Source organism: Hibiscus syriacus, unplaced genomic scaffold (assembly GCF_006381635.1).
Source record: "Hibiscus syriacus cultivar Baekdansim isolate YM2019G1 unplaced genomic scaffold, ASM638163v2 tig00110201_pilon, whole genome shotgun sequence".
Classification (NCBI taxonomy): Eukaryota; Viridiplantae; Streptophyta; class Magnoliopsida; order Malvales; family Malvaceae; genus Hibiscus; species Hibiscus syriacus.
In genome coordinates this window covers 1,621,800-1,636,431 of record NW_024062624.1, presented here as the reverse complement: position 1 = coordinate 1,636,431, position 14,632 = coordinate 1,621,800, and the positions used below count along the sequence as shown (strand labels likewise).

At 36.0% G+C, this 14,632-nt stretch overlaps 2 protein-coding genes across 2 annotated transcripts; one reads left to right on the top strand and one right to left on the bottom strand.

The window, feature by feature from the left end:
- Positions 1-10,465: 10,465 nt before the first annotated feature.
- LOC120218797 (cytidine deaminase 1-like) lies at positions 10,466-11,769 on the top strand. Its single transcript, XM_039215690.1, has one exon. The coding sequence runs from the start codon at positions 10,657-10,659 to the stop codon at positions 11,566-11,568; it is 912 nt and encodes a 303-aa protein (XP_039071621.1). The 5' UTR covers positions 10,466-10,656; the 3' UTR covers positions 11,569-11,769.
- Positions 11,770-12,856: 1,087 nt separating this feature from the next.
- LOC120218802 (thioredoxin-like 2-1, chloroplastic) lies at positions 12,857-14,428 on the bottom strand. Its single transcript, XM_039215697.1, has 4 exons — positions 14,106-14,428; positions 13,609-13,791; positions 13,317-13,481; positions 12,857-13,232 (listed from the first exon to the last, which is right to left on the bottom strand). Exons 1-4 carry the CDS (start codon positions 14,298-14,300, stop codon positions 13,104-13,106), a joined length of 672 nt encoding a protein of 223 aa, XP_039071628.1. The 5' UTR covers positions 14,301-14,428; the 3' UTR covers positions 12,857-13,103.
- Between the last annotated feature and the right edge of the window lie 204 nt (positions 14,429-14,632).

Sequence of the window (14,632 nt, the reverse complement as noted above, 5' to 3'; positions counted from 1 at the left end):
TTGGCTTTGATGTTGTTGTCATCTCTTCCAGATGAATTTGAGCACCTTGAGACAACGTTACTTCATGGTAAGGATAATGTTACCCTTAAAGATGTAACTGTTGCTTTGTATAGTTATGAACTCAGGAAGAAAACCAAGAAGGAGAGCAAGTACGAAGCAGCGGAGGCCATGGTGGTAAGAGGTCGCTCGAAAAGTCAAAAGCCAAAGTGGAGAGGGAGATCAAAGTCGAAGTCCAGACTGGGAAAAGATGAATGTGCCTTTTGTCATGAGAAAGGCAATTGGAAGAAAAATTGTCCGAAGCTGAAGAAGAAAGGAAAAGCTGCTCCAGATGCATGTGTTGCAGAGCATGATGCACATGACTCTGACATATCATTGGTTGCTTCATCAACAATATTCCATTCCGATGAGTGGATATTAGATTCGGGTTGCACCTATCATATGTCCCCTAATCGGGATTGGTTCTCCGATTTAGTGGAACTAAATACAGGAGTTGTTTATATGAGCAATGACAATGCCTGTAAAACTGTTGGGATAGGTTCAATTCGATTGAAGAATCAAGATGGATCAACCAGAGTTCTGACGGATGTCCGATATGTGCCCAGTTTGAAGAAAAATCTCATCTCGTTGGGAGCCTTAGAATCCAAAGGTTCAGTAGTCACTATGAGAGATGGAGTTTTAAAAGTCACATATGGCGCACTTGTGATGATGAAGGGCATCAGGAAAAATAATTTGTATTACTACCAAGGTAGTACAATTATTGGAGCAGTTGCAGCAGCTTCCGGAGATGATGATTTGGACGCAACCCAGTTGTGGCATATGCGGTTGGGACATGCTGGAGAGAAATCCTTGCAAATTCTGGCAAAGAAAATATTGTTGAAAGGTGCAAAGACTTGCAAATTGAACTTTTACGAGCATTGTGTTCTGGGAAAGCAAAAGAGAGTGAAGTTTGGCACCACTATACATAATACAAAAGGTATTGTAGATTATATTCACTCAGATGTATGGGGTCCTTCAAAGACATCGTCTTTGGGAGGAAACCATTATTTTGTAACTTTTGTAGATGACTTTTCCAGAAGAGTTTGGGTGTATCCGATGAAGTCTAAAGATGAAGTGCTTCAAATTTTCCTGAAATGGAAAAATATGATCGAGAACCAGACTGGTAGAAAGATCAAACGTCTTAGGACGGACAATGGAGGGGAATATAAAAGTGACCCATTCTTTGACGTTTGCCATGAGTATGGTATTGTTCGACACTTCACTGTTAGACATACACCACAACAGAATGGGATGGCAGAGCGTATGAATCGAACACTATTGGAGAAAGTTCGATGTATGTTGTCTAATGCTGGGTTAGGCAGGGCATTTTGGGCTGAGGCTGTGACATATACTGGCCATCTCATCAATCGTCTGCCGTCATCAGCAATAGGAGGAAAAATACCATTGGAGGTATGGTCTGGAAAACCTGCTACTGATTATGATTCCTTACTTGTATTTGGATCCACTGCTTATTATCATGTGAAGGAATCCAAGCTTGATCCGAGAGCAAAGAAGGCTCTCTTTATGAGAATCACCCATGGAGTGAAGGGATTCCGCCTTTGGTGTTTAGACACCAAGAAGATAATTTGTAGCAGAGATCTTACCTTTGGTGAATCTGCCCTAGTAAAGAATGTAACAAGTGAAGCTGTCCAGACAAGTAGTACTGCGCAGCAGGTGGAGCATACTCTAAAACAGGTGGAGTTTCAGCAGATGATGATCCCAGAAGTTGATGCAGCTGATTCTTCAACTCCAATAGAAGAATCAGAAGATGAAGAGGTTCAAACCCAAGAACCATTGGAGACACCAGAAACACTTGCAGTTACAAGGCCAAGGAGAGAAATTCGTAGACCTGCTCGATTTGTTGATATGGTGACCTATGCTCTTCCAGTTGTTGATGATGATATCCCCATCACTTACCAAGAAGCAATACAAAGCTTGGAAAGTGATAAGTGGAAAAGTGCCATGGATGAAGAAATGCAATCTCTCCAAAAGAACAACACTTGGAAACTGGCACAATTACCGAAAGGTAAAAGAGCCATTGGATGCAAGTGGGTATTTGTAAAGAAATATGGATCTCATAACAAGAAAGATTTTCGCTACAAGGCACGGTTGGTAGCTAAAGGCTACACTCAAAAGGAGGGAATCGACTTCAATAAAGTATTTTCCCCTGTTGTGAAGTATTCCTCCATTAGAATATTGTTGGCCTTGGTAGCACAGTTGAATTTGGAGTTAGCTCAACTTGATGTAAAGACGGCTTTCTTGTACGGTGATTTAGAAGAGGAGATCTATATGACACAACCAGAAGGATACAAAGATGGTGGTTGTGAGAAATGGGTTTGTAAGCTGAACAAATCGCTATATGGATTGAAGCAATCTCCGAGGCAGTGGTACAAGCGATTTGATAGCTTTATGAGGAGGCAAAAGTATACTAGAAGCAAATATGATCATTGTGTGTATTTGCAAAAGCTCAAAGATGGATCTTTCATTTATCTTCTCTTGTACGTTGATGATATGTTGATCACTTCGAAGAGTCAAAAGGAGATAGACAAATTAAAGGCTCAGATGAATCAAGAGTTTGAGATGAAAGATCTAGGTGAGGCCAAGAAGATTCTTGGTATGGAGATAAGCAGAGATAGACAGAGAGGGAAGCTTTGTTTAACACAGAAGCAGTATCTGAGAAAGGTATTACAATGTTTTGGCATGAATGAAAATACCAAACATGTAAGTATCCCATTGGCTTCTCATTTGAAACTTAGTTCTCAATTATCTCCTAAAACTAACGAAGAACGAGTGTATATTGCAAAAGTTCCATATGCTAATGCAGTTGGGAGCTTGATGTATGCAATGGCGTGTACGCGTCCTGACATTTCACAAGCAGTTGAAGTTGTGAGCAGGTACATGCATGATCCTAGAGAAGGACATTGGCAAGCTGTGAAATGGATTCTACGGTATCTCCAACAAACCGTGGATATTGGTTTAGTTTTTGAACAGGATGAAACACTTGGTCAGTGTATGGTTGGATATGTTGATTCCGATTATGCTGGTGATTTGGATAAGCGTCGATCAACTACTGGGTATTTGTTTACTCTTGCTAAAGCCCCAGTAAGTTAGAAGTCTACATTGCAATCTACGGTGGCCTTGTATACTACTGAGGAAGAATACATGGCAGTTTCAGAGGCTGTAAAGGAAACAATTTGGCTTAACGGGTTGATGGAAGACTTAGGAGTTGTTCAAAGTCACATTAGTCTCTATTGTGACAGTCAGAGCGCTATTCACTTAGCGAAAAATCAAGTCTACCATTCAAGGACTAAGCATATCGACGTGAGGTATCACTTTGTGCGGGAGATCTTTGAAGAAGGAAAGATTCTACTTTAGAAAATTGTGACATCAGAAAATCCTGCAGATATGATAACCAAGGTGGTAACAGTAATCAAGTTCAATCATTGTTTGAACTTGATTAACATCCTGAAAGTATGAACACCTTCGGGTGTGTGGCGCTTGTGAGCGCAATTAGAGGCACTACAAATTTGGGGAGTTGAAGAAGTTGAGTAGGCTTGGTAATTTCAAGCCAAGGTGGAGATTTGTTAGATTTGTCTAGAAATTAAGTTGACAAGTTGGAAATTTCATCTTGGTTGGTGGCCAACTTATTGGAAATTTCATCTTGGTTGGTGGCCAAACTTTGAACATGTTAATTTCATATTTGGTGGCTAACTTGTACACATTGGAAAATTCTTTGGTAGGTGGCCAAACTTTGAACATATTGTTCTTGAAACTCAACTATAAATAGGCTTAAGTATTTCCATTAGAAATCATCCCAAAAACAAGTTCTCTCTTCCTCTTGTATTCTTCATTCTCCCACTTTGGGAATTCCAAAGAATTCCATTTGTTGTAATATTGGCGATATAGTGAAGTTATCATCCGGTGTGATGCCCGAGGAGTAGACGATATTCTCGTCGAACCTCGTAAATTTGGTGTGTTCTCTCCTTTATTGTTTTTTATTCGGTTCTTTTCCATTGTATTTCAATATTCAATAGTTTGACAGGTTTATCAACTGTGCAACCTTTGGTGGTTTTAATCTTGACATTTTAGGTCAATTTTAAAACTACGTTCGTGTGGGAAATAACCCGTTTTCCCCAACACATACAACCAAGCAATCCACAAAAAACCCTTCTTCCTCAAAACAGCTTTAATAAACACAATCACACATGCTTTGTTCCACAGTTTTAATTATATATTTGAATTATTAATTATTAATAGTAGTGAATCTATTGAAAAAATTTAGTGATAAAAGGGATCCGATCTTTAATTCAAGTCGTACAATGTCCGGAGACATGTTTTCTCATGAAGTTCGAGTATTTATATTTACAGGGTGTGTATATTATTAATAACTAAAAAGATCTGATAAATATTATCTTGTAGTCACATTAGACTACTAATATTTAATATTAATATTGATAACCATTAGGATAAATAATCGCTGCTTAAAAAATTCATAAGTTCTGTCATCAAGTTTGCAATTTGCAAACCACAGCTTACACATGTCAAACGAGGTCCTATCTAATCAGAGAAATCTCATGCCAAAAATGAGTTAACTCCCCTCAATTTCGACGTATATGGCTATCTTAACGTAAAAAGTGTACAGTGATAATGATAATTTCGTAAATAGTAATGTTTAAAAAATAACCTTTCAATGTAACGTTGCATATTACTTTGGAAATACTGAAGTCATGTTATTTTTTTAGATGATAGAAAGGCATTGTATTTTTAAGATAAATATTAAATATTAAAATTTGAATTTGTACAATATAAGATAATATATACATTATTAATTACTGAACCAATTAATAGATATCGTAGTCATGTTATTTATATTGCAATTGAATCTAATATTCACATTCGAAACATATCCTCTAATAACTTTTTAAATTTGGGCCAAAGGTCGGGCTGTTAGTCTAATTCTTTTAAGTCTATTAAAAATAAAGGTTGGGCCACCTCATCATTACATAACAGCGGTTTTCAATTTCGTAGCCTTCCTTTGCTCCATCCTCACCATTGTCTCAGGCATCTGGCTCGCCCAAAAGCCCGACAACGTTGGCATCCACATATTCCGATGCCCTGTCATTACCCTTGGTTTCCTCATCCTCATTGTCTCCGTTGCTGGTTTTGACAGTGCCTGCTGCTACAAGAAAGCGGCTAGTTTAGAGGACGCCGCTGTTTTGTCTTAAATTAACTCAACAACAATATATGATGAGTGTAACTAAGCTTGTCTGAGGAGTGAGTGTGGGAAAGCCACACAATTCCCATAGTGGCAGTGGTCGTACTGATATGCGTCTTATGTCATTGATTGCAGTGCCTTGAAAAATGCTCAAACAGGGTTGGATTTGATAAATCTTTCAAAACAAATCTCCATTTTCTGATTCTCCATTGAAATTTGGTTACATTTGTTTATTTTTTTAACCAATCTGTGGTAGGTTATGGTCATATACACTAACGGAGCTGCCTTATAAGTGGGACGAGTTTGGCCCCTGCTTCAATCCTAATACATATTTTTTACTTTTAATTTATATAATTAATTATGAATTACCCTCCACTTTTCATGCGTGGCAAGAATAGATTACAAATATATCGACAGCATGGAGATAAGACTGATATTATTTGTTTGGTAAGAGAAGAGCTTAAATTAGAGTTTAGCGTCAAGTTGGGCATTTTAATTTAGATGCCTTCATATGAATGCACATGGATTTCCATGAATGCAGCATAAAGTATAGTTTCAATTTGCAAACTTTGAGGCTTGTTGACGATATACGCTACGCAGCAGCATATTCCTGTTATATCAGCTGATATCTCATCCAAAATTAACAAACAGGGCCGGGAACCTGATTCTTTTCTGCAAAATTAAAAGCTTCTGGGGGAGAAGAAGCTATCACTGAGGTTTAAAATGTCAATTGTTGATTGATTAAGTAATGTGACATCAAAATTTCGTAATTGCTTGAGCAAGTTGTTGGACAACATTAAACTTGTGATTTTCTTTCATATTATAGTGCGGAACGAGATATAATTTTAAAGGATAAACTATATCAATCATCATTAACATCTGAGTAAAAAAAATTTCTAATGAAGTTTCAAAAGTAACAATTTAATCACTAATATTATTTATTCGTAACAAAATAATCACTCCACCGTCATCCCGTTAAATTGACGACGTGACAAAATTAACAAAAAAATTAATATTTAATTATACCCCTAAGTTACTGTTAAAACATCAAATAAGTTGTTGAACAACGATTTTATAACTAATTTACCCCATAAATTTTCTATTTTTTCCAAACACCCTACCGCCTCATTATAGTCAAACAACATTCCTTACAAAAGGAAAACCACACTTAAACAAACCCTCGCCATAGAGCTCTAGACCAAATTCAACTCAACTAGCAACAGCTTCGTTTGGTAAAATTGTGCGATTATGGGATGCAGCCAACGTAATCATCATCATCTTCTTACAACTTCGATATTTGTTTAAGTTTTGTGGATATTTGAGATTACATCTTTTGTTATTCTATTCTCTCTCTATTTGCCGTCAATTTTCTGGCATTGCAGACATTAATGAAGCATGTGTGCGTGATAAATATTTCTGTGCTACTGGTTAACAAGGTAAGTTCATTGTCACAGCCATGCTATTGTTTGAAAGCATACACAATGGCCATACTTCACCTGTGATGTCCCTTGATTTCCACCCCAAGAAGACGAACTTGTTTTGCTTTTGTGATAATGACAATGAAATAGGCTATATGAATCTCAATACGTTCTCATGCACCCGGATATCCAAGGTTGGCGATTCTTCTTCTCCTGTCTAGCCTCTTCAAGGTTTCATATAGTTATGGTGCATTACATTTTATAGATTTTTTCCTCAGATTTTTAATGCAGGGAGGTATGGCCCAAGTAGAGATTCCAACCAAGAGTTGGACATTTGCTATTTTGCTGGCAGCAGCATCAGATAAAGTAGTGTCCATCTTGATGTAGAAACTGATTGGAAAATATTAGCATTGCAGGTATGGGTTGTGTATTCTTATCACCCTATAGAAAATTGATCGATGACAGATCTTCCAATCTTTGAAATGTTGCTAATATCGAAGACTAAAGCCAAGGTTCATCTAATAGATTCACTAGTACATAACCTATTAATGTGGTTTTGCTCTTTTCCTTTTTCTAATTGGGGCATTCGGAAATCATAAACTATATACGCTGAGATGCAAATTGAGACTGTTTGGCATCTGTCAGTCACAACTTGGTAAATATATGGTCAGTGGCATTTGTAATAACCACCAAAATTTGAGGAAGGAAAGGAAAGGTGTTAACAATTATGGCAAAGATTTGTTTAAGTGTGGTTTTGGTTTTTATAAAGAATGTGATTTGAATATAGTGGAGGTGGTGAGTTGTTTGGAGAAAATAAAAATTAGAAAGTTACGAGGGTAAATTAGATATAAAATTATTGTTCAATGATCTATTTAATGTTATAACAATAGTTTAAGCCTGAAAGTAGATATTAATATTTTTGTCAACGTTGTCATTAGTTTAACGGCATGACAATAGAGTAATTATTTTATTATAAATTAATGATTATTACTTTTGAAACTTCTAGTTTACCCTAATCCTAATGATTAGGTCGTACATTGACTCTTTATATTTTAACATATAAAAGAGGATGTAGGTCGTTTTCCTGGGTTGGAAACTCATATTTACGTATATCATACTCTCAAGTGCTAAATTATAAATCACCAGCACATAGGGTATGATTCATATAATTGACTCGTTTCCACTAAACAATCCTTTTGTGTCTCGGTCTTACCAAAATATAAAGCATCTTTAAATTTTTTTTTATTAAAATAACCAACCGGGATTTGTTCCTTCCTCGACTTTTCCTCCAAGTGCCACTAAACATTGCACATCGGCATTGTGCACATTTACAATATGCTAAACAACTTAATCAATCATCTCTCTACATAATTGGGTTTGAAAATAAGTAATATTTTATAATATATTAAATATAAATATTAATTTCGATAAAACCTTGACTTAATCATAAGGAGAATGCCTTAGATTAATAACAGAGTGGTATTAATAACTTTAATGTCTATATATATATATATATTACTGTGATCTTTAAGGAGAATATGCATATTCTCACCTGGGGAAGTGTCTTCTAAGGCACGTAAAAGTTTCTGACCTGTATGGTAAACTGGTTGGTAAATAGTGAAATTGTAGGTAAAGGTTGTAACTTTGATTCATAGAAATGGACTTTGAATCAAAATCAACGAACTAAAATCAAACAGCTTTACGTTAGATGGTTTCGCTTTCGCTTTCGCTTTCGCTTTCGCTTTCGCTTTCATTCTCAATGATTTTGATGGCTAATTGGCAAATATAAGAATTTCCAAGTCAATTTTTTTTGTTTGATTTTGCTTTGGCCTTTTCAACTTCAAAATATAAAATACTATAATGATTTTAACGGACACTAAAATTCCTTTTTTTTTTCCTTGTCTCAAACCCATTTACCATGTAATTTGATTCTAATTTTTGTTAATTGATAACCAGAAATTTTTTAATAAAATATTTAATAATATTACATGCATAATTTTATATTTAATGCTTTTATAGTAAATGACACAATGTTCCCTTCAAACTATAAAGTGTTGTTTTATGACTTAATATAAAAATAAGTGTCTAAATTATACTTTTTTTCTATGTGTCTAAATTTTTTATCGGTCAATTAAGATTGTTAACACTATAGATGTTATCATTTTAAGTGTCCCGATCGTAACGGCCGTTAAAAAACTCCGTTAAGTGACATGTGTCATATTTATATAATTTTAAATTTTTTTAAAAATAAAAAACTTAATTTAAAAAAAACAAAAAAAAACTAATTTTTCTCAAATCATCACCATAAAACTTTAAAAACTCTAATTTAAATTCCTATACTTATGCCGACTAGCTGCCCTTTGCCATCATCATTATCGTCGATTGGACCTACCTCCGATCGTGTCTTCACCCGATGAATAACTACCAACGAACCACCATTAATGGACCGTCGCTCCATTCCCCTAAATTTCTAAACTTAAATCCCTAAAATTCCAAATATTTAAATCCCTAAAAATTCCTTAAACCCCTTTCACAAGTTGTTTGGGCAGTGGCAGTCGGGTCGATCATTTGGGCAGTAGCAATCGGTCGACCGTTTGATCTTCTTCAACAATCTGGTGTCATGCGATGCGGAGGGGGGAGAAGTGAGACGGGGGAAACTATTTTTTAATTTTTTTTAATTTTAAAATTATAAAATAAAACTTTAAAATTATATAAATATGACACATGTCACTTAACGAAGTTGTTTAATGACAGTTACGTTCGGGACACTTAAAATGGTAAAGTTTGTAACATTAGACACCTAAATTGACTAAAAAAGTTTAGACACATAAGTGAAAAAAAGGGGTATAGCTTGTACACTTATTTTTTATATTAAGTCTTGTTTTATTGAGTCTTCTGACTATTAAAAATTATCAAATGGTCTCTTGACTATAAGACATTGTTTTGTTGAGTCCCTCGATTATTAAAAGTTAGAAAATAATCACATGACTATTCATATGTTCCAAAATCATATTTTTTTCTATTAAAAAATTGACATTAGTCTGAGCTGGATGTTATCATACTGACTGAGATATGATAAAATTATACTTTAATCATGTATAATAGCACCTTCGTTGCCTTCAAGTATTTGCTCGATGATATAATGCAAACGAAGATTCGATCCACAAAATACAACTAAAACGATTTTGATATCATATTTTATCATATCCTAATTAACACATTAACATCCATGTCAGACGACAGTCAATTTTTAATAAAAAATATGACGAGTTTGGAAAATATGAATAGTCATTGATCATTTTGTAACTTTTAATAATTAGAGAACTCAACAAAGTAACATCATATAGTCGGGTGATCATTTAAAAATTTTAATGGCAAAAAAACTTAATAAACAACACAATATAATCGGGATCATTTGTATACTTTATCGTACTTTTACACACTCTTTAGACTAAAAAAATTTATTAACAAAGTTTGAACACTATTAATAGAAAATTTATATAAACTATTATTATTATAATATATATCATAAGTTACTATTTGATACACGAATTATATAATACGCAATCTATTTATTTTAATCTTAAATCATAAACCTAATATGTTTGAATAGATAAACCTAAATTTAAATATTAAAATCCTAAATCATAAACAAACAAATTTATATCAAAGATTTTTTCTATGATTGTTAATTGAATTATTTTTTATAAAAATATAATTATCTTTTACTCCAATAATGTTAAAAGGGTTAACTTTGAAGGAGGCATATAGTAAAAATTAGTGTAGTAAATAATTCATTACTGTTTTCATGACAACCATGAACCAATTCAACTATAAATAACCTCCACTAATAATAATTCCTTCCCTCTTCCCTTCTCCTTCCTCATTTTAAACAACGCTCGTCGTCCTCAATCCTCATCCAAAATTCACCCTAAGACCCGCTTGCCCTCTCCGTAAACGGGTCAACTCATCTACTTATCTCTCAAAATGGATCGACCCAGATTCGTGATCGACTCCGCCGAAGCCGAACAGATGGCCAAACAATCAGGCCAAACCGTGCTCCAACTCCTCCCGTCGTTGGTCAAATCCGCCCAGACCTTGGCTCGCCCGCCAATCTCAAAATATCACGTCGGAGCAGTCGGAATGGGGTCCTCTGGTCGGATCTTTTTGGGAGTCAATCTGGAATTCCCTGGTCTTCCCCTCAACCAATCCGTCCACGCCGAGCAATTCCTCATCACCAACCTTTCCATCAATGCGGAACCACGTCTTAAGTACCTCGCCGTCTCCGCTGCCCCTTGCGGCCATTGCCGCCAATTCCTCCAAGAGCTCCGTGGCGCCCCCGATGTCAAGATCCTCATAACTTCGTCGGAAGACGAAAAAGAAAACAAAATAAACAACAATTGTAATGTTAACGACCAAGAATTTACTCATTTGTCCCATTTTTTACCTCACAGGTTCGGCCCAGACGATTTGCTAGAAAAAGACGTCCCTCTTCTCCTCGAGTCTCATCGAAACGGCTTGTGGTTTCGCAGCGATTTATGCAACGGAAAAATCATCGATGGCGATGACTTAAAACACGCGGCTCTTGAAGCGGCCAATATGTCCCACGCGCCTTACAGCGGGTGTCCATCTGGGGTGGCGTTGCTGGACGTTGAAGGGAAGATATATAAAGGGTCTTACATGGAATCAGCTGCTTATAACCCCAGTTTGCCGCCTGCTCAGGCGGCGATCGTGGCTTACGTGGCGAACTGTGGCGGAGCAGGTTATGAGAGGATTGTTGGGGCGGTTCTGGTGGAGAAAGAGGACGCTGTTATTAAACAAGAACACACTTCAAGGCTGCTTTTGGAGTGCATTTCTCCAAAGTGCGAGTTTAATGTGTTCCATTGTACAAAAACCTAGTTTAACAAATTTGAATTCCAAGTATAGTCTATGTTTATATAAGCATGTTGAATCAATTAAAAAGATTGGAATTACCGACCAACTGATGTAAAAGAAGAGATCTTGGTTGAAAAAGCCAAATCCAAACCATGAAAATGGAAATCAATCAATAAAAGTTCAATCTTTGTGATGCATTTTAATATCTTGTGCAACTTTGAATTATTGTCTCTGTTCCATCTTTTGTCGTGTTCATGGATTTAGATTGAGTTGCTTGAACTGTAACAAGAAAAACAAGAGGGTGAGGAGCAGCCAAGCTGATATGATTGATGATGGTTCCTTTAAAAGCTTAATTGATGGGGCAAAGATTCCTCTGTTCCCTTTTGGACTGGGCTGATATCATTTGTATAGAAAGCGGAAAGGGGTCTATTTTCCATCTGTGGATGGTGGATCCATCCCCTGAAATTCACCATTTTCATCTTCTTTTGAGGATGTTTACCGATCTATGATTATATATGCAGATCCCCTGAAATTTATTCAACTTTATCACCGGAAAGTGGGATTGCAGATGCAGATTATGGTTGAATTACATGGAAATGATGAGATTGGGGATCAAAAGTGATGTAAGCTCACACAAACAAAGTTGATAGTTCTTAACCACCAAAAGTGTGGATTATTTTGTTTGGTTTGGTCTGAATATTGTGGCTTTCAATGAAGGGAGAAAAAGCATGAAAAGTACAAAACTGTAGACCCAACGCACGTTACGCACCTAACAAAAGGTTGAGATTTCACACAAGAAACGCGAGGCCAACTAGAAGAGAACAAAAAACAACATTATTGTTTGCCTTCAAAGCTAGCCGAATTTCCTTCTATTTATTTATTTAGCATCTCCTCGCCAGGGACATTGCTGCCAGCCAGCCAGCCTGGTAAGCTTTCACATCTATGCATTAAGATTTGTAATCTCCAAATTTGTAAAAGATCAGATCCAGGCATTTTTTTTTGGTAAGCAAATATAATATATTATATAGGAAGCTGGGTAGCAAACTCCATTCTCCCTCATATACCAAAAAACGAATATTCTAATTGTTTTCCGGCATATGCAACTCATTCTCTTATTATCAAAACAACCGGTGGGCGGTGGCATCTGCGACTATTTCTGCAACAAAGTTTTCTCCTAAAGAAGTCGACTTCTCGACGGTGTAACTCTAAATCAAATGACAGCCTTCGTTGATGGAATTCTATTTGCTTCTTGACCATCCCAATGAATAATTCATCAGTACTTTTGAATATTCCATGGACCAAAAACAAATACTAATTCAACAGTGACATAGGAATTTGATTTCTGATTGAATTGTGAGGTCACATTGCATATATCACCGGCAGATTAAGAATGTAAAAAGAATGGAGCAAGCTAGGAATTGCTTGTTTGTATTCTTTTACAGGAAAAAGAATAGCAATATGCATAAACATTGTGCAAAATCAAAAGGAGAGGTTACTGGTGTGCAATATATATGGCAACGCACATGTATAGAGACAATACTTTATAACAAATCACGTGTTTAGTTCGATTCTCCAATATTTTTAAACGGTGCGGATACTGATTCAAGATTCAGGCCTCCAACCCTCTTAGATGGACCGACTTTACACGGCTGGCTGTGCATTTCAATGGCATCCCTCATTTTCTGAATCTGCAATTGATACGGAAAAGAATTATATATATGCTAATAAATCATATATACATGCCAGTTTCGAAGCCTGGATAAAATACACACCTTGGCAAGTGAGCATGAAAACGACTCCAATTGTCCATGCGCTCCACGGTAGAAGTGGAAATAAGGAAGCACCCTAATATTCAAACTTTTACACATAGCCTTATTCTCATCAAAATCAACTTTGAGGAACAAAATTTCCGGGTGATCTCGAACTATCTTGCAGAGCTGTCGGTGTCATCACAAAGCAACATCAGAAAAACACAAGCACTCAGAATCATCATAGCTACTTCGAAGTAGGCTAATTGCAGATATTAGAAAACATGAATTAGTATGCAAGAAAGGCATAAATTACCTTGGGGAATAAAGCTTTGCAAGAAGCACACCAAGTTCCATAAAATTCAACAATAACTAATCTATCTCCAGCATCATTTAAGGCACTCAAAAATTCTTCAGTAGAGTGAATGTCGATCATATTAGGCCCTGCATTTATTTCCCACCATTGCGGTTGGCTTATTTCAGTGATAGTTGCGTGCACCTACAGAACAAGAACTTGTCAATCTCAATAGTTTCTTTTACATATATGGTATTGAGAAATGCCACCGCCAGCTGGGACGGACTTCTAAAATTTTTGAAAGGGGTGAACTTATAAAATTTCAGGAGTCGAAAATAGATTTTCAATAGAAAATACATAAAAAAATCTAAAATATATGATAGTTGTAAATTTTTAGAGGAGTCTACCCCCTCAGTCCATCCTCGACTGCCAGTAAAGTTCAATGCAGGAAAACTAAAACATCATCTGAAAAAAAAAACTATGTTCTAGTAATGAATTAATAACGTAAATCCCATTACCTTGAAAGATTGCAATTGCTTTCTGGAAGTCAAAGGAAGGCGAGAAACACCGGCAAAAGAAGAAGAAAGATTACTACTTTCACTACCTAAATTAAATTTGGGTGAAAGACCCGGTTGTCCAGAATTCAACGTGGATGCAAAGAGCAACGATGAACAACGAAACGCTGCCGCTGACAATCTTATAACATCCGCCATCTAGTCTAGTCTAGTTTAGAGATTCTTAAGAAAGAAGTAAAACACTTGACGTGAAGAAAGATTTTTATATACCGGTAGTATAATGAAGTATGTTTTGTTTTTCTGGTTGGTATCAAACTTCGGTGGGATTTAATCATTGATTTATATAGGTGAAAGTCAATAAGAATCGGAGTTCGACAAGTAAAAGGTCAAACTGTGCGACACGCACATACACGAAAAGGCAAAGAGGAAAACACGCTCTGAATTTTGGTAGTTTGTATGTAACTTGTGTCGCAAGTTGTGAATTTTAAACGAACAATATGAAGTTTTAGTAAGTTGTAGAATTGGTTTTT

Excerpts from the sequence above, each read along its gene's own strand:
- LOC120218802 (XM_039215697.1), bottom strand. The coding sequence starts at position 14,300 with ATGGCGGATGTTATAAGATTGTCAGCGGCAGCGTTTCGTTGTTCATCG. Across the intron at positions 13,792-14,105 it reads AGCAATTGCAATCTTTCAAG|GTGCACGCAACTATCACTGA; the intron begins GTAATGGGATTT and ends CTTGTTCTGTAG. Across the intron at positions 13,482-13,608 it reads GCAAAGCTTTATTCCCCAAG|CTCTGCAAGATAGTTCGAGA; the intron begins GTAATTTATGCC and ends TGACACCGACAG.
- LOC120218797 (XM_039215690.1), top strand. The coding sequence starts at position 10,657 with ATGGATCGACCCAGATTCGTGATCGACTCCGCCGAAGCCGAACAGATG.